At 46.1% G+C, this 24345-nt stretch overlaps 1 protein-coding gene across 1 annotated transcript in view; it reads left to right on the top strand.

Annotated features, from left to right (window-relative positions):
* Positions 1-410: 410 nt before the first annotated feature.
* Positions 411-24345, top strand: part of ARNT (aryl hydrocarbon receptor nuclear translocator) — a 41603-nt gene continuing 17668 nt past the window's right edge. Inside the window, exons 1-4 of the mRNA XM_075844731.1 lie at positions 411-591; positions 9240-9351; positions 11780-11824; positions 12408-12452. Coding sequence (XP_075700846.1) covers positions 570-591; positions 9240-9351; positions 11780-11824; positions 12408-12452 — 224 coding nt within the window. The 5' untranslated portion in view covers positions 411-569. The remainder of the gene's footprint in view (positions 592-9239; positions 9352-11779; positions 11825-12407; positions 12453-24345) is intronic.

The raw sequence follows: 24345 nt of genomic DNA on the forward strand, positions 1-24345 counted from the left end.
AAATCCTATTTTTAAGATTGTAACATCATTTACTGCAGTGCCAAAAATGAAGGTAAACGACCCTGTGTGCAAAAACAAAAACTCCCAGTAAAAAAAGCGCAAATGTCTGAACACACCCTAAACCAGTAGTCTCCGCAGATAAAAACTACAAATCCCAGCACACCCTGTCCTATTTATACCACAGAAGACTTCTCAAAACCATTCAGCCAATCAGGAAACAAGCACCCGTTTACCAATCACGCCAAGCTATTCACCGGTTGGCCAATCACAGCGTTCTTACGCAACGCTCCCTCTTGCGTCAAGAACCAACCTAACCTGCTAGCCGCGGACTACGCCTTCCGTCAGGGGCCTGATGACCAGCTGAATGATTTCTATTGGATGGATTTATTGTCAATCATATTTTGAGGTCCCACCCTCTAGTAGCAGGCTGGGTTGAGCTGTACAACCCATATTCCCGTTTAGTTGGGTACAAAAAAAAAAAACAACGTTGAATCGCTGCCGCCATCTTGTTAACGGGCAGCGGGAGGACCGGACGTATTGGAGCATCAGAGGGGTTTATAAGAGCGGGGATGGCAGCGGCGGCTCACCCAGGTAAGGGTTAAGGGCGGTCGAGAACGGGGCTCTCTTCGTGTTACCGGACCGGGGGTGTCCCGGTAACTTTGTCGTATTGGTTGCTATGTCGTAGCGTACAGGAGCGAAATAGTTGTCGGATAATGTGATATTCTGGTTTGCGTCAGTTCTAAGCTATGCGACATATTTACAAAATGTCTCATCCTGTATGAGGAACGTGTTGCACTTGAGGTCACTGACAACATTTGCTTTATGTAGTCGGCACTTTTCAGTACTTGGTAATGTATTAAAATTTGTATTGTTGCACCGGAACACTGTCAAAAACGCCCGAAAAATCTGTATGCCTTGTGTTTGACGGCGAATTACGCCATTTTCTGTGCTGATGTTTCTGATCTTGCTCCTAAATAATTGCTTGTAATGCGTCTTTAAGTAGACGCCATTTTTACGTTGAAAGAATGGCGCAGTCCCGTGGCAGGGTAAACTGGTTGTGGCACAAAGTCGCAAAACAAAACTGCCGTGACAATCGTGCGGGTTATAAACGCGCAGTGTGAATTGTGTGCACGTTGCGGCGGCGCAGATCCGGTCGTGGTTTTCATCTTTAACGGAAATGTTAAAACCACTCCATTTCATGGGAATTCTCTGATCCTGACTGTTACCGCGGGATGTTAGCGGTTAGTCCCACTTATCTTTGTACGTCATGATGTGGGAAGGGGTTAAAGGCGCAAATTATTATTTTTCCTCCTACCAGAAGCATTTGCGCGGTTCTCTCCAATGGTAGTTACGGGAACAGTCTAGCAAGCGACGCTCAGATTTTTTTCCGTAAAGCCGCGCAGCAGTCTGCGGCCAGACCCCCGTTCTCGGCATAGGTGAGGGTACCAGAGCTGGGACCCTCATCTATCAGACATAGAATACCCCTTTAAGGGTCCATGGTGCTATGGTCAGTGCTGCGGAACCATCATTGTTTATCAGAGACAGCGCCGTACATTCGGTAGTGGCTGGACCTGGTACTGCAACTCAATCCGGACTGCAATACCTGGAACAGCCACTACAAAATATACGTAATTTTGCGTTGGCTGAGCATGCGTAGTACCGCTCCATTCCCATAGGGGACAGTCAGACCTCCACATGTATCACCTATGCTGTGAATTGGGGATAAATATTCTTAGTGGGTATTCCCATCTTACATATTTCTGCATAAATGCATGTTCGGTCTGGGTTCCACCTTTTTAGACCCTTGCCTATTTGGAAAATGGGGGGGCGGGTCGGTCCCCTGTTCACCCAGTTCTGTGCGGCCGCTTTGCATTTGTACACGTCCAACTCCCCATTAAATTCATTGGGATAAGCGGCCGCACAGAATCCGCAGATCACGTGAACGCACCAGTATGGTAATTTAAGACCTTTAATAAATGTTAAAAAAAATATATATATTCATAAAACATGACAGGACAGCCCCGGGGTATGTAAGGAAGGGGTTAAAGGGGTTAAAGGGGTATTCCTCTCCTGTAATGTATGGCATATAGCTAGGATATGTCCTAACACTCATCGGTGGGGGTCCGACTGCTGGGACTCACTGATCTTTAAAGGGTAACTAAACTTTCAAAAAAAACTTTTGACAGGTCATAGTGACGTGTCAGAAGTTTTGATCGGTGGGGTCTTGAGCACTGAGACCCCCACCGATCGCTAAAACGAAGCGGCAGGAGTGCCTCTAGGATCTATAGTAGGAGGGGCAGCATTTCGGCTTTGTATATATTATGGCTATGTTTACACAGGGCGGATACGCCGCGTAGAAGCACACCTCGTATCCGCCCTGGTCGCCGCAGAGAATTCCGTCCGAATAACGGCACCAAATTGCGGTGCAGTTTTTTGTCCGGAATGTCCGCTGCAGAAAACGGAAGAGGAAAATTTAAAAAAAGCCTATACTTACCTGCCGCCATGGCGACGCGTCCCTCTGACCTTATAGAAAACTCTTTCAGGTCCATCATGGAGTCCGGGCAGAGGCCCGATGACACCTGGAGTTACCTTACATTCCGCGCTTTGTCACATTCACCTGCAGGTGACGATAAAACGGTGCGGGGACCAGATGGGACGATAGGTAAGGACTGTGGCAGGACAATGCAGACCACATCACCCTGAACCTGAACGCTGCGGCCACCTCAAGCCCCTATCTTTTTGCCCCTCTGCCGGTTCTCGCCCTATCGTCAGAGACATGGGGCTTGTATAACACCCGTCAGTTGCTCTGCACCCCCTAGACTCCTTGTTTCTGCTTGAACTTGTTTTTAAACCCCCTTTTCGGGCCTGGTCATTAAGGGGTTAAAACACGTCCGCTACATTTTTTTTTGAATTTTTGCTTTTTCAGCAGCCATAACTTTTTTTTTCGTTGACGTGACTATACGAGGTCTTGTTTTATGTGGCAGAAATTGTATTTTTTATTTTTTTTCCCTGCGCGGTTTAGGGGTACAAATAAATGACTGTGTCAACGGCGTTCGGGTTCCGTTCAACCTTTCCGTCAGAGGAACCGATTATTGTATCGGCAATAAAATATATTTTATACAAAATAATGAAATTGCTTTCTTTTTTTTACTTTTTTTTTAATCCCATGAAGGGAGAACATTGTTTTCACTTATTTATTAACCTTTTCCTATATACTAATGCGTTACACTGTGTCACTAGGTGTCCTAACAGCAGGCACATAGTATAGACAGCCCTGGGGTCCTTTCTAGGTCCCCAGGACTGTCTACAGAGTGTTTCCCCAGTCTCTGATCACGTTACTGGTTTTCGAAGAGGGGAGTCCGTTTTGATTGTGGCGCGTTCGTGGACCACGGCGATCAAAGGGTTAAACAGCTGGGATCGGAGGAAACTCCAATCCCAGCCATATTCAACAGACTTCTTAAGACTAATTAACAGCTACTGCTTAGGCCCTGTTCACACTGAGGTTTTTTTCAGTCTGGAATCTTGAGGCAGATTTTGATCTGCCTGCAGGCCGTTTGCCACGTTTTTTGCCCGCGGCCATTGAGCGCCGTGGGCGAAAACAGTTTTCTCTGCCTCCCATTGATGTCAATGGAAAGTCAGAGACGTAAAGGCCCGAAAGCCGGTAAAAAAAAACGCCTCCACATCCCATTGAAATCAATGGGAGGTGTTTTCTGGCGCATATTCCGTCGCAGTTTCTGCGTCCGGAAAGTATATAAAAAACTCAGTGTGAAGAGGGCCTTAAAGTGTAGCTAAACGTTTGACAAACTTCTGACATGTCATAGTGACGTGTCAGAAGTTTGGATTGGTGGGGGTCCGAGCACTGAGACCCCCACCAATCGCTAGAACGAAGCAGCTGAAGCCCTCGTGTGAGCGCTCAGCCGCTTCGTGTCTGTTTGGCTTTTTCCTGAAATAAATGTATCGGTGTACGGATACAATAGAAAGTCTATGAGCCCGTACTCAGATACATCGGCTTTCTGTAAAAAGCCGAACAGGCACGAAGTGGCTGAGCGCTCACATGAGGACTCCAGCTGCTTCGTTCTAGCGATCGGTGGGGGTCTCAGTGCTCAGACTCCCCACCAATCCAAACTTCTGACATGTCACTATGACATGTCAGAAGTTTGTCAAACGTTTAGCTCCACTTTAAGGGTATGTTCACACGACAGCGTCCGTAACGGCTGAAATTCCGGGGATGTTTTCAGGAGAAAACATCCCCGTCATTTCAGCCGTAACGGCATGTGCAGGCGCTTGAACGCCGCGTCCATTACGGACGTAATTGGCGCTGCTTTTCATTGGAGTCAATGAGTAACGGCTCCAATTACGCCCCAAGAAGTGACAGGTCACTTCTTTGACGCGGGTGTCTATTTACGCGCCGTCTTTTGACAGCGGCGCTTAAATATACGACTCGTGTGAACAGACAAACGTCTGCCCATTGCTTTCAATGGGCAGATGTTTGTCAACGCTTTCAAGCCGCATTTTTCGGACGTAATTCGGGGCAAAAACGCACGAATTACGTCCGTAATTAGTGCGTGTGAACATACCCTAAAAGATGAGTGCTCATAAGATAAGCTTTGTCTACAGCGACGCCAATAGGCAGCGCGCAGTCGGAAACGGGTTAAAGGCCCAACAAAGACTGGATGTTATTGAGACAACTGGGCTGTTTATAGAAGCCTTAGGCCGGGTTTCCACGTAGCGTCAACGCTGCGTAATTTCCTCTATGGAATTGGGTGCGGAAATTCCGCAGCATTTACAGTAGCCGTAAAGTGGGTGAGAATTTAATTCCGCAGCATGTCAATTTATGCTGCGTTTTTATTGATTTTCTCTTGCGGGTTTTCCCCGTTGAATTCAATAGGCATGCAAAACCCGCAACAGAAAGCCCAGTGTTGCGACTTTTACAGCGTAATCGCCACAAAAATCGCAACTCCGGAAAAATTAAAAAAAAACATACTTACACAGAACGCCCTCCTCCTTCCTGCAGTCCGGCCTCTTGCAATGACGTTGCATCCCATGTGACCACTACAGCCAATCACAGTCTGCAGCGTCGCATGGGCTGCACCGTCATCCAGGGAGGCCGGAGCGGACGTCCGAGGAGGGAGGGGGTATTTATGAACGTTTTTCTTTCCGCAGCGGATATTCCGTTTGAAAAACCGTACCACAATGTGGTGCGATTTAAAAAAAAAAAATAAAAAAATAATTAATAGATTTTTTTTTTTACATTTTTTTTTTTTTTTTTTAATGGAATGTACTGGGGGTTCAAGATCAGACAGGCTGCGTGATTTTTTTTTTTTACGCAGCATATCCGCCCTGTGGGAACCCGGCCTTAAAGGGGTATTCTCATCTAATGAAGTAACGGCATCTCGCTAGGATAGGTCATCACTTTATGATTAGTGGCGGACCATCCACTTGAACCACACCACCAATCCTGAGAATGAAGGGGCCGCAGGGATAAACCATCACAAGAATCCCGGAATTCTCGCGAATGACCTGACTTTTCTGTCCATAAAATCGTATTGGACGTGTTAGATCTTTACTTGCATCAATCCGACATCATCGCCCTTTTTTGGCGATTCCAGTTGAGTGATGTCATCAGACACTCTTTTAGGATCCAATGTCGTTTCCTTTGGTTTTGCAGCGTCCGTGAAGACGACTTTCATGAAGAACACAGATTTCCTCGGCCAGCTGCTTACACTTACACGGGGGAGTATGGGAAAATGTGAACTCTGGTTATGGCACCCTCAAGGCTTGTTCCATGGTTTCTATCATAGCATGCGATGTCCTGACAGCTCCTCATTACAAGCGGATCGGGAAATGAAAGCAAGATGTCCGCCTGCTTGGAAGGAAGTGCTTTATTACCGTGCAGCCGGCGTCCTCGTACGACCTCGCCTCCGTGCTGCGGGGGATCTGCTTTCCTCCTAATCCTCCCTGCACCTGAATCAGACAGAATTACAGTAGGAAATCCCTTAGTCCTCCTCTGGATATGCTACACCCAGAGTATGGCGGGCGGTATCCCCACATATGGAAGTGACCAAGAGTACGGCTTGGTGGATTGGGTACATTTAGGTACGCAGCGCCTGTCCTGGGGTGGACCATGACCGATCAACAGCAGTATTTCACCTATAGGCTTCTATGTGGGTGAAGCAGAGGGACGATGGTTGATTCCGTAAGGGCAAGTTCACACGTAAATGCTGCAGATTTTACGCAACAGATTTCGTTGCGGAAATTCCGCAGCATAATACATTGTATTTGCGGAATCGCTGCTTTTCTGTTGCGGGTTTTCCCCAATTCAATGGGGAGGTAAAACCCGCAACAAATAGTAGATGTTGTGATTTTCGAGAGGCAATTCCACCGCCCAAAAAAAATCACAACTCCAGGAAAAAAAATATCTTATACTTACCCAGTATTCTTCATCCAGTCCGGCCTTCTTGGATGACGCTTCATCCCATGTGACCGCTGCTGCAGCCAATCACAGGCTGCATCTTTCACCTGGGATGGTACGTCCTCCTAGGAGGCCGGCTTGCTAGCAGGTCGGTAAATGCTGCAGTTTTCTACAGCGGAAATTTGGGCCGAAAAACTACACCGCAGTTTGGTGTGGTTTCTCGCCTGGAATTCCCTCCGGCGCACAGGACAGATACACTGCGTGCTTTTACGCAGCAAATCCGACCCGTGTGAATTCAGCCTTCTGGACCCAGACAATTTTGCCTGCGGACTTCTTTTACAAGTACAGTGCATTGGTATACATCTATACACTACTACAGCCTATAAGTATACAGGCAGTTGTTAGGGCTAACCGTTCTCGGGTCCTTCACTGGCTGTCTGCCCATATAGGGTATAGACACCCCTTACATCACTGGGGTTCCCTATGATGCGATCAAAGGGGCGGTTCCCAATTTTGCCTGTATGCTGCGATTTAGCCTACAAGGGGTTAGTGGCAGAGATTACATGTTTCTCTCCTCCATTATTACGGCTGGTCTACCTATTGTTATCGTCTGGGCATAGTGGCAGTGCCCATTTGATCACCATGGTGAGTGTGGTCCATGGAGCGGTAACTTTCTCCCATTTAGAGCTTAAAAGTAGTCTGAATGTCTTTCCTGGAAAATATATTACAGGGTATCTGTGCTATATTACAATATGCACCATCTCATTGTATAGATTGTGCAGGCTTAAAGGGGTATTGCAACCGTAGAAGCAAAAGATATGCAGAGTTCCTATTTCTGCGACCTGTACCTATTGGTGGAACAAGGGTCCCATATCTTCCATTTGGCAATACAAAGTGGCTGATGGCAGCCAATAAAGGGAGATGGAGCAAGCGGGCCGAGCATTCTTGCATCACTCTTCATGACAGCCTATGGGGGTTACGGGAACAGCAGCTCCTCCTATCAGACACTTTTTCTGTGGTCAAGATATCCCATTTAAAGGGGATGTGTCACTAGGGAATATAAGTTGTACTGGTTCTTTGACCCGAATAGCACGGTCTCCCTGATTCCACCGCTCTTTTTCTTTTTTTTCCTGGACCCCCCTGTTCCAGAGATATGACCCACTGTTGTGTTGGCTCCTTCTATACTAATTTGCTGTAGTTAGCCAACAGGGAGTGAACTACCCTCAAGCTGCCTCACGCTGTTTGGTCAGCATCCGAGGCTGGGAAGCTAGCTCCACCCCGTTGGCAAACTACAGCAAATTAGCATAGAGGGAACCAACACAACAGTGGGCCATATCTCTGGAACTGGGGGGTCCAGGAAAAAAAGAAAAACAGCGCTGGAATCAAGAAGACCGTGCTATTCAGGTCCGATAACCATTCAACATATATGACCTAGTGACGGGTTGTCTTTAAAGAGGATATCTGCTTTACACAAGCGCATATATACTTTATTAGGGCATATGGAGGTAATAAAGAATGGGGGTTACTTGGAGGGGTGTAACCAGAGAGTAGCGGGCCCCATGCCCGCCCCCAGATCAGACCTATTTAAAAAAAAAAAAGTGCCTTTACTACAGCTTCTCCATCTTCTCTTGTCCACCGGGGGCTTGCCCCGGATCCCTCCAAGCCGCCACATCAGGCTATCTGTGCTGCGGCGCATGAAAGTCTTGACGCCAGGCAGCGATAGAACGTTAGATGCGACGCAACACAGAACGTTCAGCGTCACATATAAAGTCCAAACGCCACTGGCAGGCATCCGACCTTCTATGCAGTGCGGCGGGTCTGTGGCAGGCCCCCTTTGCCTCTGGCCACGATTGTTAAGCCACCGGTTCCTTGCAGGGGACTCCCCTCTATTAGCTTAGCTCACCATGTTAGGGGGATTTACATTTTATAAGGGAATTACCGTCCAGTATGAAGGACGGCAGGAGATTCCCACTCCCACCATTCTGGGTATTCTGCTCTTTTATGGATAGCCCCATAGTAGTATATGGTGTTGCACTTGTTTCTGGATGATGCTTCTCATTTTAGGGGCTTTTGCTGGGTATCTCGGCCCGTTGCATCACTTTGCTGAGATCGTGTAGTCAGGATATGATGACACGGGGCCGTCTGCAATGAGGAAATAAAGGGACGTGCGGGGACAGGATTACAGCAGCACCGGGGACAGGGCATTGTTTCCCTCTGTCCTTGATCGCTGGCACACTATGGATGTTTTTGTCTATTTGGATCCCTTTTAATGGGACATAAGGCAATCGCATGACTAGCATTTCCATAATGGCTACAGATGCAGGCCGTATAATAATAACCTGGCATGCACTGACTTCTGATGTAAACCATATGATCGTGTTATAAATAGTGACGCTCCATGTGTTACTTGTTTAGGGTGCGGACCAATCTGCTGCCTCTTGTCCAATGGCTGCGTCTGGTATTGCACTCCGCACCTGTCTTTTTAATTGGGCTGAGCTGTAATACCAGAAACGGCCTATATACAAGAGTGGCGCTGTTTCTGGAAAAAAAAAAGATAGTCTACTGATCTTCTAAACTCTTTCAATGCTGCAATTTTACCGTGACTCACAGGCGACCCCTTGGACATTGATCCCTGTCCTAAAGCCATCTAAGACGGAAACGGGTATAAGAAAAAGGGAAGCGCATCAAACTCCATATGTCTCATTACGGCAATCAATACCTGTCATTTCCAACTCTTCCATGTAACCAGCTGATGTTATAAAAGTACAATTTAGCTCCGCAGTTCATTTATTTCTTTTTTCTTCTCCCTTTTCTCTGTCTGCTGTAGAGATGGCGTCGGATGTCCCTGCTCTGGGAGTCGCTGCGCCCTCAGGAAATCCAGATTCAAGTTCACAGGCCGGAGGGTCCATGGTCCAGAGAGCCAACAAGCGTCGCTCGGGGTATGACCTGATGTCACAGATAATAGAGACGGCCTGTGCTCGCCAGCTGGGGTGGGACGGCCATCGATGTCTGCTAGACCCAAAACTGCATAGCTGCTATTAATACAGTCAAATTCCTTTAACCACTTCCCGGCATCCGCCGTATATATATATATATATGGCGGAGGTCGGGAGGGGGAGTATGGAGTGGGCCCGCGAGCTCGCGCCATGGAACGAGCGTGACGGCTGTAGGTAAGAGCCGACACTTCAGTGTAACGAGCTAGTTTAACCCCTTATATGCCAAGACCAAAAGTGACCATGGCATCTAAGGCTTTAGAAGCAGAGGAGGATAACCCCGCCCCCACGACGTGATCGCGGGTTGCCGATGATTGGCATGATTGCCTAATGAAGGCCCCCCAGGTATGCCTCCAGCAGGGCTTCACAGGAGACTGTGTCCGTATCACGATATGCTGCAATACATAAGTATAGTAGTATATCATGCAAGCGATCCAACGATCGCTGGTTCAAGTCCCCTAGGGGACTAATATAAAAAATATATTTTAAAAAAAATATATATATTAAAGGTTACAAAAAAAAAAGAGATAACATTTTCCCATTTTCCCCCATGGTATCGCCGTGTCCATAGAAGTCAGAATTATTGCAATACAACATTTATTTAACCCACACGGTGAATGCCTTAAAAAAAAAAAAATTATTAAAATGCCAGAATCGCAGATTTTTGGTCACCATCTCCCACAAAAAAATGGAATAAAATGTTATCAAAAAGTCTCATGTACCCCAAAATGGTACCAATAGAAACTAAATCTCGCCCCGTGAAAAATGAGCCCTCACACCGCTCAATCGGCGGGAAAAAAAAAGTTATGGCTCTCAGAATGTGGCGGCAAAACATAAATTTTATTTTTAACAATTATTTTTTTCCTTATAAAAGAAGTAAAATATTAAAAAAATATATACATTTGGTATCGCCGTAGTCGCATGGACCCACAGAATAATGTTAACATGTCGTTTTTACCGCAGGGTGAACGCTATAAAAATGATACCCCCCCCAAAAAAAATCGCCGTTTTTTTCCTATTCCACCCCACAATTATTTTCCCCCAGTTTTCCACTACATTATATGGTACAATAAATGGTGTCATGAAAATCGACAACTCCTCCTGCAAAAAAACAAACCCTCATACGGCAATATTGATGGAAAATTAAAAAAGTTATGGCTTTTGGAAGGTGGGGAGGAAAAAAAAACAAATGAAAAACGGCTGCGGCGGTAATGGGTTAAAGGGGCTGTATCATCAAATCCAACTCTGTTCACATTTCAGCTAAATTTGCGCTGCAGGAGAAATGTAGTGTTACGTGGCGGCCATTTTGGTTTAGCGCGTATGTCAGGAAAGCGCTCGACGTACACGCTAAACTTATCCATACTGCTCCATTGTCAGAAGGAGGCCAAAAGATTGTCCTTCCGGCCAGTATACAGCCGTATACCGCAAAACAATAGTATGGAATATTCCGTCCCGGAAGAATTCTAGCTTATGGGTGACAGATGCAGTAAACCGATGCCTAACGGCGGCACCCGTCACTTCTAGATTATTATGGCGTTCGTTTAACGTATACATTATGAACTCTGTTTATACGCTCTGTTTTATGCCCGCGGCGCTCAATGGCCGCAGACGAAAAATGCCACAAAGAAGGTGCCACAAAGAAAATCTGATTCAAAAATTTCTACCGGCAGAAAACTCGCCGTGTTTTTTTTTCCGCGTCGGTCTTGGCGTTTTTCGGCCGCGGCCATTGAGTTTCGCAGGGAAAACCGCTTTTTCTGCCTCCCATTGATGTCAATGGGAGGTCAGAGACGGAAACACCCGAAGAAACGGCATGTCACTTTTTTTCCCGCTAGTGGTTTTTACCGCTCGCAGGAAAGAAACGCCTCCGCCTCCCATTAAAATCAATAGAAGGCGATTTCGGGCATTTTTTTTTACGCTGTTTCTGACCACGCTTTCCGCGTCAAACAGCGCCAAAATACTCCATGTGACTTAGCCCTTAGGGTCCTATTACACGGACAGATATAGGCCATGAAAACGAGCGCCGATCAACGAGACCGTTCATTGATCGACGCTCGTTTACTCCTTTGACAAGGAGCTATGATCAGTAATGTATGAAGACGAGCGATCGCTACTACGATCATTCGTCCCTCTACATTTCCATCATGTCGGCAGCGCATCACAAGGAGATGTCCTTCCGACAACTAGAATATTATATGCTGCATAAACGATTCGATCAGCCGATGGACGAGCGTTCACCCGATCATCGATCATCGGCCCGTGTAATAGGGTCTTAAGTCTGTAGATCTTGCTCTAGACGACCTTAATGTGTGATGAATTCACATCCGCCGTGTTTGTAAGGTGTCATTATTAATCCCCTGCTTTCTTCTATTCCCAGGTTGGATTTTGACGACGATGAAGACTCCAACAGTAAATTTCTCAGGTATTGTTGCTACAATTTGCATGACTATACAATCTGTGCTTCGGTACATCCTAGAACTCTTTCTTTCCAAAGCCACAGCAGTTACTGCAACAAAATTCTGGTAAAAGCCGCATGATATCACTGCTACGTGAGAACGTAATCCTGTACAACCGGTGTCCCCTGTTCAGGAGAGGACTCGTGGGCATTTGTGCATTGCATTGTTTTTAATGAGAACTTGGTAATGCTTCATTTCTCCTGCGGTGGCGCTGCAGGGGAATTGAACACTTGCTGCCAGACTCCTCCCCCACAGATCACAGATGATCGCTGGAGGTTTCAGCGGCCGGATATAATGTGATACAGTCAAACTAAAATGCTAAACCAATGTAGCAGTGGAGGAGATTTGTATATTTTGATCAGTATTTTCCACAGACGCGTCACGCTATGCGATCTCCACAGCTGAGCACATTTATTCCTGCAGGGCGTCCCGAGTGACAAATGCCCTGGTCGTTGTCACAGCAGCAGGTGCCGGCTCCTCTCTGGATGCTCAAGGCAGATTATGTGAATGTCTTTCATCTAACGAGTCTATTTACCTTGTGAATTACAGGTGTGACGACGACCAGCTTCCCAATGACAAGGAAAGGTTTGCAAGGTAAGTTATACAGAAGGTGCAAACAACAACTTACATCAGGATTTATTATTATTTTTTACTGGGACAACCAAACCACTTAAATGGGTTGTCCGGGCACGGGACAATCTTCCATACTGATGACCTAACCACAGGACAGGTCATCGGTATGTGATAAGTGGGGGTCCGACAACTGGATCCTGCACTGATCAGCTGCTCCGACTGTCTCCGGGCACCAGATGTCCATGCCGGAAGCAGATGGCTCCGGTCACAGTCTAGTGGCCATGCTGCAGTACTGCAGCTCTGCTCTTATTCAAGTGAATAGGAGCAAAATTGCAGCACAGCCGCGATACAGAGCCACCTGTTCCCACACCGGCCACTGCATGACATCTGGTGCCGGAGGCAGCCAGAATAGCTCATCGGACCCCCACCTATCATACTGATGACCGATCCTGTGGTTAGGTCATCCGTATGAAAAACTGCCCCGTGCCAGGACAACCCCATTAACTCATTCAGACCCCAGATCAGACCCCTAAATACAGTCAGACCCCCGGATCAGAGTTCTAAACTCATTTAGACCCCTAAGCTTATTCAGACCCCAGATCAAATCCCTAATTTCATTCAGATCCCAGATCAGATCCCTGAGATCATTTGGACCCCAGATCAGATCCCTGAGATCATTTGGACCCCAGATCAGATCCCTAAGATCATTCAGACCCCAGATCAGATCCGATCCCTAAGCTCATTCAGAACCCAGATTAGATCCGATCCCTAAGATCATTCAGACCCCAGATTAGGCTCCTAAGCAGTCAAACCCAAGATCAAACCCCTAAGCTCATTCAGACCCCAGATCAGATCCGATCCCTAAGCTCATTCAGACCCCAGATTAGATCCGATCCCTAAGTTCATTCAGACCCCAGATTAGGCTCCTAAGCAGTCAAACCCAAGATCAAACCCCTAAACTCATTCAGACTCCAAGCCAGAATCCTAAACACATTTAGACCTCTAAACTCATTCAGACACGAGATCCGACCCCTTAACACATTCAGATCCTTAAACCAGATCCCTAAAATTAATTCATCCCCAGATTATCCCATAAAATTCAGACCCCCTAAACTTATTCAGACCCCACACCAGACCCCTAAAATTAATTCATCCCCAGATTATCCAGAGACACTACCCTCCTCCAATGTATCTATAACGGCAGATCTGTGGGATCCGGACAGCTGGCGATCCAGTCCGGATTTGTTCCGCCTGTTGAGGACCGCTGCTCTAATTTACAGCGGTCCAACTCGTGCAGTCTGAGTAGTCGTTAGGAGGTGGAGGAGAGTATATTGAATATACATATACACATGACCTGTCATGATAGTAGTCTGGTTTGCTTTAGACAACACCTTATTATACACTATAACACTATTATACAAGGATGTGGGAAGGCTTGGGCACACGCTATGCCAACGCTACAAGGGGTACAGCTGGAGTGCGAGAAACGGGCTCCATACCATTGACGTTGTTGAGGCCGCTTAGGTCAGTAGCCCCTTCGCGCACCTGGACGTGTCATTTAGCCCTGGTGCGGGGTGGTTGATGTATGGAGCGTGCTCCATATGCTGCGGGTGTTGGCTGTGTTTTACAGCTGACACCCGGGAGGAACAGTGATCGCGCTGTTCCTGGCTGTTTAACCCCTCAAATGCTGCAGTCAATCGCGACTGCAGCATCTGAGGCATCCCCCCCCCCGCAACGAGATTGCGGAGTGACTATGGTTGTCATGGCCCCCAGGGCTGCCTTCACTCTGCCTCTACCTCTGTTAAGTCATTTCTCTGCCACGGCCTAACAGATGCCTATAAAGATAACAATATACTGCAATACATTAGTATTGCAGTGTATTGCACCAGTGATCCAACGATTGCTGGTTCAAGTCCCCTAGGGAGACGAATGAAATTTGTAAAAAAAAAAAAAAAAAAGTTAAATCAAGTTTTTGGTAGTAATAAAAAAGAAAATTCCCTTTTCCCATTGTTCGTAATGTGTACGGCATAAAAAATGTAAACTGACAAAATCGCTGTTTTTTGGTCAAGTTTGTTCTTAAAAAAAAAAAAAAAAAAAACATAATAAAAAGTGATCAAAAAGTTGTATGTACCAAAAATGGTACAGATAAAAACTACAGCTCGTCCCGCAAAAAAAGAACCCCTCACACCGCTCAATCAGTGAAAAAATCAAAAAGTGATGGCTCTCAGAATGTGGCCACATAAAACATTTTTTTTTCCTTTAAAAGTAGTAAAGTATAAATAAAATGACCGTATTTTACGGACTATAGGACGCACTGGACCATAAGACGCGGCCATAAATTATGGCATAAGAGGCGGAAAAAAAGGTTTTGCCTTTAACTGTACATTTCCTGGGTAGTATTGAGACAATAGGGTACCACAGTGCCCCAATACAATGCCAGTCACCGTGCCCCATAACAATGTCAGACACAGAAATACAAGATGGTGTTGAATCTGCTCTGTACATAGGACGGGAGTGGCTAGAAGGTCCTTGCAGATCCGCACCTTCACAGATTTACTGCGCTGTGTGAACTAACCTCTGTGTTATTTGCTCACATCGGCGCTAGGGTTCCGTTCTGACGTTCCGTCGGAGCTTCCTGTCGGAACGGAGCCCTGACAGACACAAACGGAAACCATGGGTTTCCGCTTCCATCGCCATTGATTTCAATGGTGACGGATCCGGTGCCAATGGTTTCCGTTTGTCTCCGTTGTGAAAGTGTTCCGTCATTTTAACGGAATCAATACCGTAGTAGACTGCGCTATTCATTCTGTCAAAACGGCGGAAAACACTTGCACAACGGTGACAAACGGAAACCATTGGCACCGGATCTGTCACCATTGAAATCAATGGCGATGGAAGCGGAAACCCATGGTTTCCGTTTGTGTCTGTCAGGGCTCCGTTCCGACAGGAAGCTCCGACGGAACGTCAGAACGGAACCCTAGCACAGATGTGGACGAAGCCTAAGATGTGACTGTTCAGCGAGTAGATAACAGATATTTTACACACCGCACAGGACATGCTGCTTCCATTACACAGCACTGCAAGGACCCTTGAAGCGCGGAGCTCCGTCTCCTGCTCCTGGCATCTGTTTGCCTTCAGGAGATGCAGCAGAAGATTACTGCTCAGATTCTAAGATAGAAATTCCCCTCGAACGTAGCCCACAACAAATGTGAAAAACTGCAGTTTTCCACATCCGAGGTAGGCCCGTGCGAAACGCGTTGTCACGGATCCCCCGTGAAATATATGGGTCCGTGTGACTGCCGTTGTTTTAACGGCCGTCACACGGATGAGATTCACGTTCGTGTGAATGAGCCCTGATAGTCCAAAAAATACGGTATATAAACTAGAATAAAGTTAAGTTGTCTCTTCTGTCACACGGTGAAATCTGTAAAAACGAAACCCAAAAAACAATCGAGGAATCTCAATTTTTTTTGCGGTTTCCCGATACATTATATGGTACTTTTTGAATGCTACCAATAGAAACTACAACTCCTCCGGCAAAAGCCCAAGTTATGGTTCTTGGAAGTCGGGGAGTGAAAAACGAAAATCAAAAATCGGCTCAGTCCTGAAGGGGTTACAATGATCATTCTGACTGCTGGGACCCCACTGATCTCGGAGTTCTGGTTGCCGAGGGTGGAGAAGGACATACGGGTGTCATTTTTTTCCTATTAAAATTAATGGGGTTTTCTTAATTCCTACTGGTTGCATAAGGGAGAAGTGGCGCATGTGCGTTCTGTTCTACCTCAGGCCAGTGGGACTAAAACTAGCTCCGTGCGGGGGGTCGGTACAATGGTCGACATGAAGGACCACGCGAGTGTTTCCCTGGGTGGTTTGTACCCGAGGTCTATACATGCTAAGCCCTTTACAAAATATCACCCCCACTATTTCACAATTGCCTTCACTAAACTTTCCTGGCAGAGGACCTGTTCAAAGGAGTCCAGGGACCGATCAGGGGTCAGACGGGCACCTGTCTGCCCTCCTGGGAAAACTGGATCCCAGGCTCCAATTGTCCGCAAGCCCTTCAGCAATGTAAAGTGTCCTCAGCTGGAAGCCCAGTAGATCCAGGCCCATTGGGCAGACGTCTTATTTTTCTTCTGTAGTCTTAAAAACCCAGTCCCCCATACTCGTTGGATTAATGTCGGCCTAACCCTCAGCGGGACCGGCCGACCATCTAATGTGTATAAGGGCCCTTGTCCGATTTCTGAAGGAAGGATCGGGCATATTGGATTTCAATGCCGATCCTTTTGTTCTCAGCGGAGGTAAACCGCCACCAGAGGAGTCCGGCAGCAGCTTACTCGCCCCTCCCAATTGAAAAACTCGGCTGAACCAAGTGTGCCCTTGTATGGGGAGTTCGTTAGGAATAGCGGTCAGCTGAAACGAACGTTCGGCCTACAGCGATTGAATATCTCCAACCTATGTTGACGTTATCAGGCTGTCCACAGGATATGCCATGAATGTCAGATAGATGCGGGTTCCACACCTATCTCTAGAACGGGACCCCCTAAACCCAGTTCTACCTTGCTCGGCTCCCACTGCCTCCCGGCCACTTCCTGATTTAGGTGTCGCGAGTTACGGAAATAGCTGAGCTACGCTGTGTCTGTGACTCCGATAGAAGTGAATGGAAGTTATGGAAACAGCGTTAGACTTGCGAACTACGCTGGTTCCGTATTTCCCGAGTTCTGGAAACCGCGTAGCTCGCAGTGCTACGCTGTTACCGCAACTCCCGACCACCTCTTCAGGTAGTGGCCAGGAAGCAGCGGGAGCCGAGCAAGTTAGTACGAGGCGCCGTTCTAGAGATAGGTGCGGGTTCCAGTGGTGGTACCCGCATCTATCGGACATGCCGTACGTTTCCAAGATATGAGAACCCCTCTGCTGTTTTCATATCTCTCATAGTCTATCATGGGGAACACTCGCGCGTGAGCAGCCAAATATCCTGTCCTTATTCGACATCCCTAGGCCCTGTACACATCACGTTGGAACCCATTAGGCATATATGCAGAACATATCCATAGACCCCCTTTCACCTATACACCTCCATTTGCTAGTACGTCGCAACTTTCAGTCGGAGGTATAGGACGGGCTGTAACGTGATGTGAATAAGGTTGAAAAAAAGACATGTCGGTCAAGTTGAACCTTTCTCACACCCACATTTTTGATCCACGGAAGGCCAAACCGAGCCCACTAGGCACAGGAAAAAGTGGAAACTGGAATTTGGATGGGAAGCCGAATATATATATATATATATATATATATATATATATATATATATACACACACACACACAATGCTGGAGAGTAGAAATAATCCAGTAAATAAGCGGCTTGTTTATTAGTCCTTAACCCAAGCATTTGCGTCCCCCGTTACGTCAGAAATCTGCAGAGACCACAAGGCGCTCGTTCCTCTACTATCATAGTTGATATAATCCTTTAAAGAACATAGAAGGCCGGTCAACACAATTAATATTTTGGCCCGTGGAGCCGAGCTTCTGCTCTGACTTCATTCTCTGGCACATGAAAACTGACCTAGCGTTTCCGGTTCCCAGTTTGATGAAAACTTTACGTAAACGCTGGATTTTTTTTGTTTTTTTGCAATACAGAATTTAAAGGGGATGCACCTCCTCTTATAGAAAGTGCCTCATTGCAGTATATATTTAATTTTAAAATAATTCTGCTGGTTATTAAAATAGGAGATGTCTGTTAGGTCTATGGGAGCCTTGCTTCATTATTACATTGACACTGTGTACTTGCAGTACCACTTTTCACCACAGCTGTGGGCTGGGTTTCCATAGGTACCAATGAAAGAGCGCCCCCAATGTTCTCACCGTGAGATCTGATTTGGTCGAATTTCTACATCTTTAGAATTTGTCATAAATTTCAGACGACTAAGGCCTAATGCACACGACCGTAGTGATTTTGCGGTCTACAAAACCACGGACCTGTTGCAGTCCATTTGACCACAAAAGACCTTTGTTGTGCTTCCGCCTGTCATCGGGATTCACAACAACACAAAATTATTTCACCAGTAGTGTTAACCCGCAAATGCGGACCGTAAAAATACTTGTCCTGAGTTTTTGGTCCGGATACACGGCCCCTCACTGATCAGTGCAAACCACGGTCGTGTCCATAGGGCCATAGAAATTAATTGGTCCGCAAAAATGCGGATAAATTGCGGACACAAATGCACGGTCGTGTGAATGAGGCCTGAGAGTATGTTTATGTTTTCCAATAGGTGGTATGAACCCAACCAAATGCCAACTTGTTACTAGGTGCTGTTTTATATTAGGCGTGGTAGTGTAAAGTTTTGCTCCCACTTCCTGTGTATATGACTCTTTAGCGGTCAGCCACATTTACAGACCAATCAGAAGCAGATTAGCCACACAGGCGGCAGCCCCGTTCCTGTGGACAAGCTCTTCCAAACAGTTGTGCTTCTTAGCTCAGCTGTAAAGGAGGCGTGTCTGTCAGCGCAGTGCTGACAGATTCCAAGTGGAATTGCGCAGAATTTTAAGTGCAGCTTTAGTTGTGAATTTTGAAATGATAGCAAATTATGTGCAACGTTTCTTTACAGTGCAGCTAGTTTAATATGTTACAGGATTGGTTTTCATTTATATCACTTTTTATAGATTATTTTTAACGGTGCCTTGTGACGAGGGCTGGGCAATTAATTGAAAAATAACCAAAATCGATATTGTGTTATTTGCCATTGGATGTTATTATCTCCTCTTTTCTTCATTTTCTTTTTTGCTGTTTGGGAGAATATCTCCTGCCTATGAATTGATGTACTTGTGAATTTATAGACTTTGAATTTATTGCACTGCGTGCAAAGTTTTGAAATATTGTATGATGTCTTATTGGCTATTTTATATTCTAATAAAAATTGTTGATAAAGAAAAATAACCAAAATCGAAATTCAGCGCAATTAACCAATGTCATCCTGCGCTTTTCATTTTATTTTTCACAATTATCCCACGCCGTTGTAACTGTATCTGCGTCCTCAGGACGCAGATACATTTAAATCCAATGGTAGAGCAGGGAGCCGTAAGGTCCCTTCTCTTCCGTTTACTATGTATTACCTGACGCTCATAGGCATTATACTGTGTGGAGGGCAGTTATAGGGGCATTATACTGTGTGGAGGGCAGCTATAGGGGCATTATACTGTGTGGAGGGCAGCTATAGGGGCATTATACTGTGTGGAGGGCAGTTATAGGGGCATTATACTCTGTGGAGGGCAGCTATAGGGGCATTATACTGTGTGAGGGCAGTTATGGGGGCATTATACTGTGTGGAGGGCAGTTATAGGGGCATTATACTGTGTGGAGGGCAGTTATAGGGGCATTATACTGTGTGGAGGGCAGCTATAGGGGCATTATACTGTGTGAGGGCAGTTATGGGGGCATTATACTGTGTGGAGGGCAGTTATAGGGGCATTATACTGTGTGGAGGGCAGATATAGGGGCATTATACTGTGTGGAGAGCAGCTATAGGGGCATTATACTGTGTGGAGGGCAGCTATAGGGGCATTATACTGTGTGGAGAGCAGCTATAGGGGCATTATACTGTGTGGAGGGCAGTTATAGGGGCATTATACTCTGTGGAGGGCAGCTATAGGGGCATTATACTGTGTGAGGGCAGTTATGGGGGCATTATACTGTGTGGAGGGCAGTTATAGGGGCATTATACTGTGTGGAGGGCAGTTATAGGGGCATTATACTGTGTGGAGGGCAGCTATAGGGGCATTATACTGTGTGAGGGCAGTTATGGGGGCATTATACTGTGTGGAGGGCAGTTATAGGGGCATTATACTGTGTGGAGGGCAGATATAGGGGCATTATACTGTGTGGAGAGCAGCTATAGGGGCATTATACTGTGTGGAGGGCAGCTATAGGGGCATTATACTGTGTGGAGAGCAGCTATAGGGGCATTATACTGTGTGGAGGGCAGTTATAGGGGCATTATACTGTGTGGAGGACAGTTATAGGGGCATTATACTGTGTGGAGGGCAGTTATAGGGGCATTACACTGTGTGGAGGGCAGCTATAGGGGCATTATACTGTGTGGAGGGCAGCTATGGGGGCATTATACTGTGTGGAGGGCAGATATAGGGGCATTATACTGTGTGGGGGCAGCTATGGGGACATTATACTGTGTGGGGGCAGCTATGGGGTATTATACTGTGTGGAGGGCAGTTATAGGGGCATTATACTGTGTGGAGGGCAGTTATAGGGGCATTATACTGTGTGGAGGACAGTTATAGGGGCATTATACTGTGTGGAGGGCAGTTATAGGGGCATTATACTGTGTAGAGGGCAGTTATAGGGGCATTATACTGTGTAGAGGCAGCTATGGGGCATTATACTGTGTGGAGGGCAGCTATAGGGGCATTATACTGTGTGGAGGGCAGTTATAGGGGCATTATACTGTGTAGAGGCAGCTATGGGGCATTATACTGTGGAGGGCAGTTATAGGGGCATTATACTGTGTGGAGGGCAGATATAGGGGCATTATACTGTGTGCAGGGCAGTTATAGGGGCATTATACTGTGTGGAGGGCAGTTATAGGGGCATTATGCTGTGTGCAGGGCAGTTATAGGGGCATTATACTGTGTGGAGGGCAGTTATAGGGGCATTATGCTGTGTGCAGGGCAGTTATAGGGGCATTATACTGTGTGGAGGGCAGTTATAGGGGCATTATACTGTGTGGAGGGCAGTTATAGGGGCATTATACTGTGTGCAGGGCAGTTATAGGGGCATTATACTGTGTGGAGGGCAGTTATAGGGGCATTATACTGTGTGGAGGGCAGATATAGGGGCATTATACTGTGTGGAGGGCAGTTATAGGGGCATTATACTGTGTGGAGGGCAGTTATAGGGGCATTATACTGTGTGGAGGGCAGTTGTAGGGGCATTATACTGTGTAGAGGCAGCTATGGGGCATTATACTGTGTGGAGGGCAGATATAGGGGCATTATACTGTGTGGAGGGCAGTTGTAGGGGCATTATACTGTGTAGAGGCAGCTATGGGGCATTATACTGTGTGGAGGGCAGCTATGGGGCATTATACTGCGTGGAGGGTCGTTATAGGGGCATTATACTGTGTGGGGGCAGCTATGGGGATTTATACCGTGTGGGGAGCACTATGGGGGCATTATAGGGGCATTATACTGTGTGGAGGGTTATTATAGGGGCATTATACTGTGTGGGGCAGCTATGGGGATTTATACCGTGTGGGGAGCACTATGGGGGCATTATAGGGGCAGTGTCGGGGGATATTTTATAAATATATATATATATATATTTATATTAGTATACAGCAGGCTCAGGGATAAAATTATTAATTTAATGGCGCAGCATGCAAAATGGGGGCGTGGTATTAAAAATGGGTGTGGCCTAAATAATCGTTCATTAATCGTAATCGAGGTCACATGTTCAATCAATGGAGATTTTGATTTAGGTCATAATCGCCCGGCCCTGGTTGTGACAATAGGTAACCGCAAGGAAGTATCTGTTCATTCTGTATACACAAAGGGAATACAGTATGAAGGTGAATGAGGAACCTGCGGCTCTAGAACCAACTACCTCGCTGCAACCAAGAAGACATTGAGGAAATAATGTATCTATAGAGTAAAAAAACCAAGCATGGGACGCACCGAGATATAACCGTAAGACACGACTGATAGGTCCGGTCCTAGATCTCCTCTTAGCCGGGCTGGTTGGTTTTATTTCCAGGTCAGACGATGAGCAGAGTTCAGCGGGTAAGGAAAGACTTGCCAGGTAGGAGCCGGGAGCATGGCGAGGAACGCTTCATTCTGCCAGTTACCGCCGCTGCCAACTTCCTTCCTGTCCTGCGCTTTCTTACAATCTTTTACACGTTCCCTATTCTATAAACGCAACCAGCGACTTCTGAGCAGCGCCCCACAATGCACACGCTATATGCTTGTTCTTGTGTGAATGAACTGAGGTTTGTTGAAAAATAGATTTTTCCAAGGGTTAGGCCCCTGTTCACATCACGATTTTGCACCTACGTTTAGCTTGAGATCGTAAAAGCCACCCACGTACGAGGTAAATATGTCCATAGGGCGCCATTAGCCTGGCAGAGACCAAAAGTGTATCATTTTGGCCTTCGTCAGGCTCGTATAGGACGGTCGGTATATCTTCTTCAGTGAAGTCGCGGAGTGCCCCCTGGGCTTCGTTTATGAAAACTAGTGCCGATAGCAACCCTTGGGAATAAGGCTTAAGAGCCTTATTAAAGGAGAACTCCACCTACGTACATCTTTACTATAACACAGACAAGTTGCTATGCACTGGCGTTCCTGCTAGAATACAGATCCATAGTCCTCAATTGCGTTGTCTTGCTGGCCATTGTGACTTACGTTTTCAGACAGTTGCTAAGAAGACTTTTTTGACAACGGCATCTTCAAAACATATAAATATATTTCCATTTTACAATTTATATAGAAATCTAATCTACATAAAATGCTGAATAACTTTGTAAATACACTAGCTAGTTATCCCGTATCCCTTACAACCTGCAACGTAGTCCAGAGCTACTTTCAAAATGTTGCTGGTTGTTATTGGAAACAGTCGACAAGCTTGTTGACAGACACGCCCCTAATTTTAGCTTCTGTAATGCTTCCTGCATCGTATCATTTGTAAGGGGGCAGACATGCAATGGCCCATACCACTTTTCTCACCGATTTCATATGGAATAATACACACCATGGTACATTCTGGGAATGGATCCCAAAAAAGGGAATGATTAACGGAATCTCAAAGCTAAAAAAATAGAATGCAAAAATAGAATTAAAAATACAAGTGCTATCAAGGTTGGACGATGGCAGGAGACTTTTGTCACTGCATCAAGCACAGAAATTTTTTTTTTCCAATTTGATGCAACGTGAAGTTTTTAAAGGGGTTGTCCATGAATCAAAAATGATCACCTATCCAGAGGATGAGAATGCGGGTAAAAAAAAACCACCAGAGCCTCCTTACTGCATTCCCCGCAGTGAGGAGGAGCTTGAATGGAGCCTGTACTCTGCTTATTCAGTCATTCCCATTGACTTTGGTGGATAGGTGATCATTTTTGATTCTGGGACAACCCCACTACTATAAAAGGGACATATTGATCATTTTCAATTTTTTGGTTTGGGGTTGTATAAGATTAACAAAAAGTTTACCCCCTCCTTCCAAAAAATAACTACTCATGGGCTTTGTCCATGGAATACGTCTAGTATTGCGGCTGATTCACATTCACTTGACTAGAGCTGAGCTACAATACCAAATACAGCCACCAGACAACGGTGGCGCTGTTGTGTTGGGGGACTCTCGCTTTTTCTATTCTTATACAACCCCTGGTTTAATGAATGAAATAATTTGTATTGACACTGGCTTGATGCATAATGTGAATATTTTTGGGTTCTTTTGCACTGTCTTTATAACCAGTTAAATGCTTATGATATTTTATTTGCATTTTACCCTTACACTTCTAGGTTAACGTTTTTTCTATGAGCATTGTTCATGGCATATTAATTTGATTAATATGCTATAAATGTCCGACCGCTGTGATCTTCACCGATCCCGAGTATGGGGGTGCCAGATGTTCTCCTCCCAGCAGAGTCTGCTATTTCTGTATCTCCCATAGTATGAAGGTCACCCCTAGTGTTACAGGACTATTATATAAGCTACAGTAGTTAAAGGGGTATTCCGTATATAGGGATAAATGGAGAGGTTCAGGTCTACTCATACCCTGCATCGTTAACTCTTCGGTCCCTAAAAACTGATCATGGGTACCGTGGAGGAAGGGCCCGAATACACTTACCAGAGAGCACATTATTGTAAATGGGACACTGGCCAAACAACGAACAATGTAGGGCCCCCACTTG

The sequence above is a fragment of the Rhinoderma darwinii genome, chromosome 12 (genome assembly GCF_050947455.1).
Source record: "Rhinoderma darwinii isolate aRhiDar2 chromosome 12, aRhiDar2.hap1, whole genome shotgun sequence".
NCBI classification, from domain to species: Eukaryota; Metazoa; Chordata; class Amphibia; order Anura; family Rhinodermatidae; genus Rhinoderma; species Rhinoderma darwinii.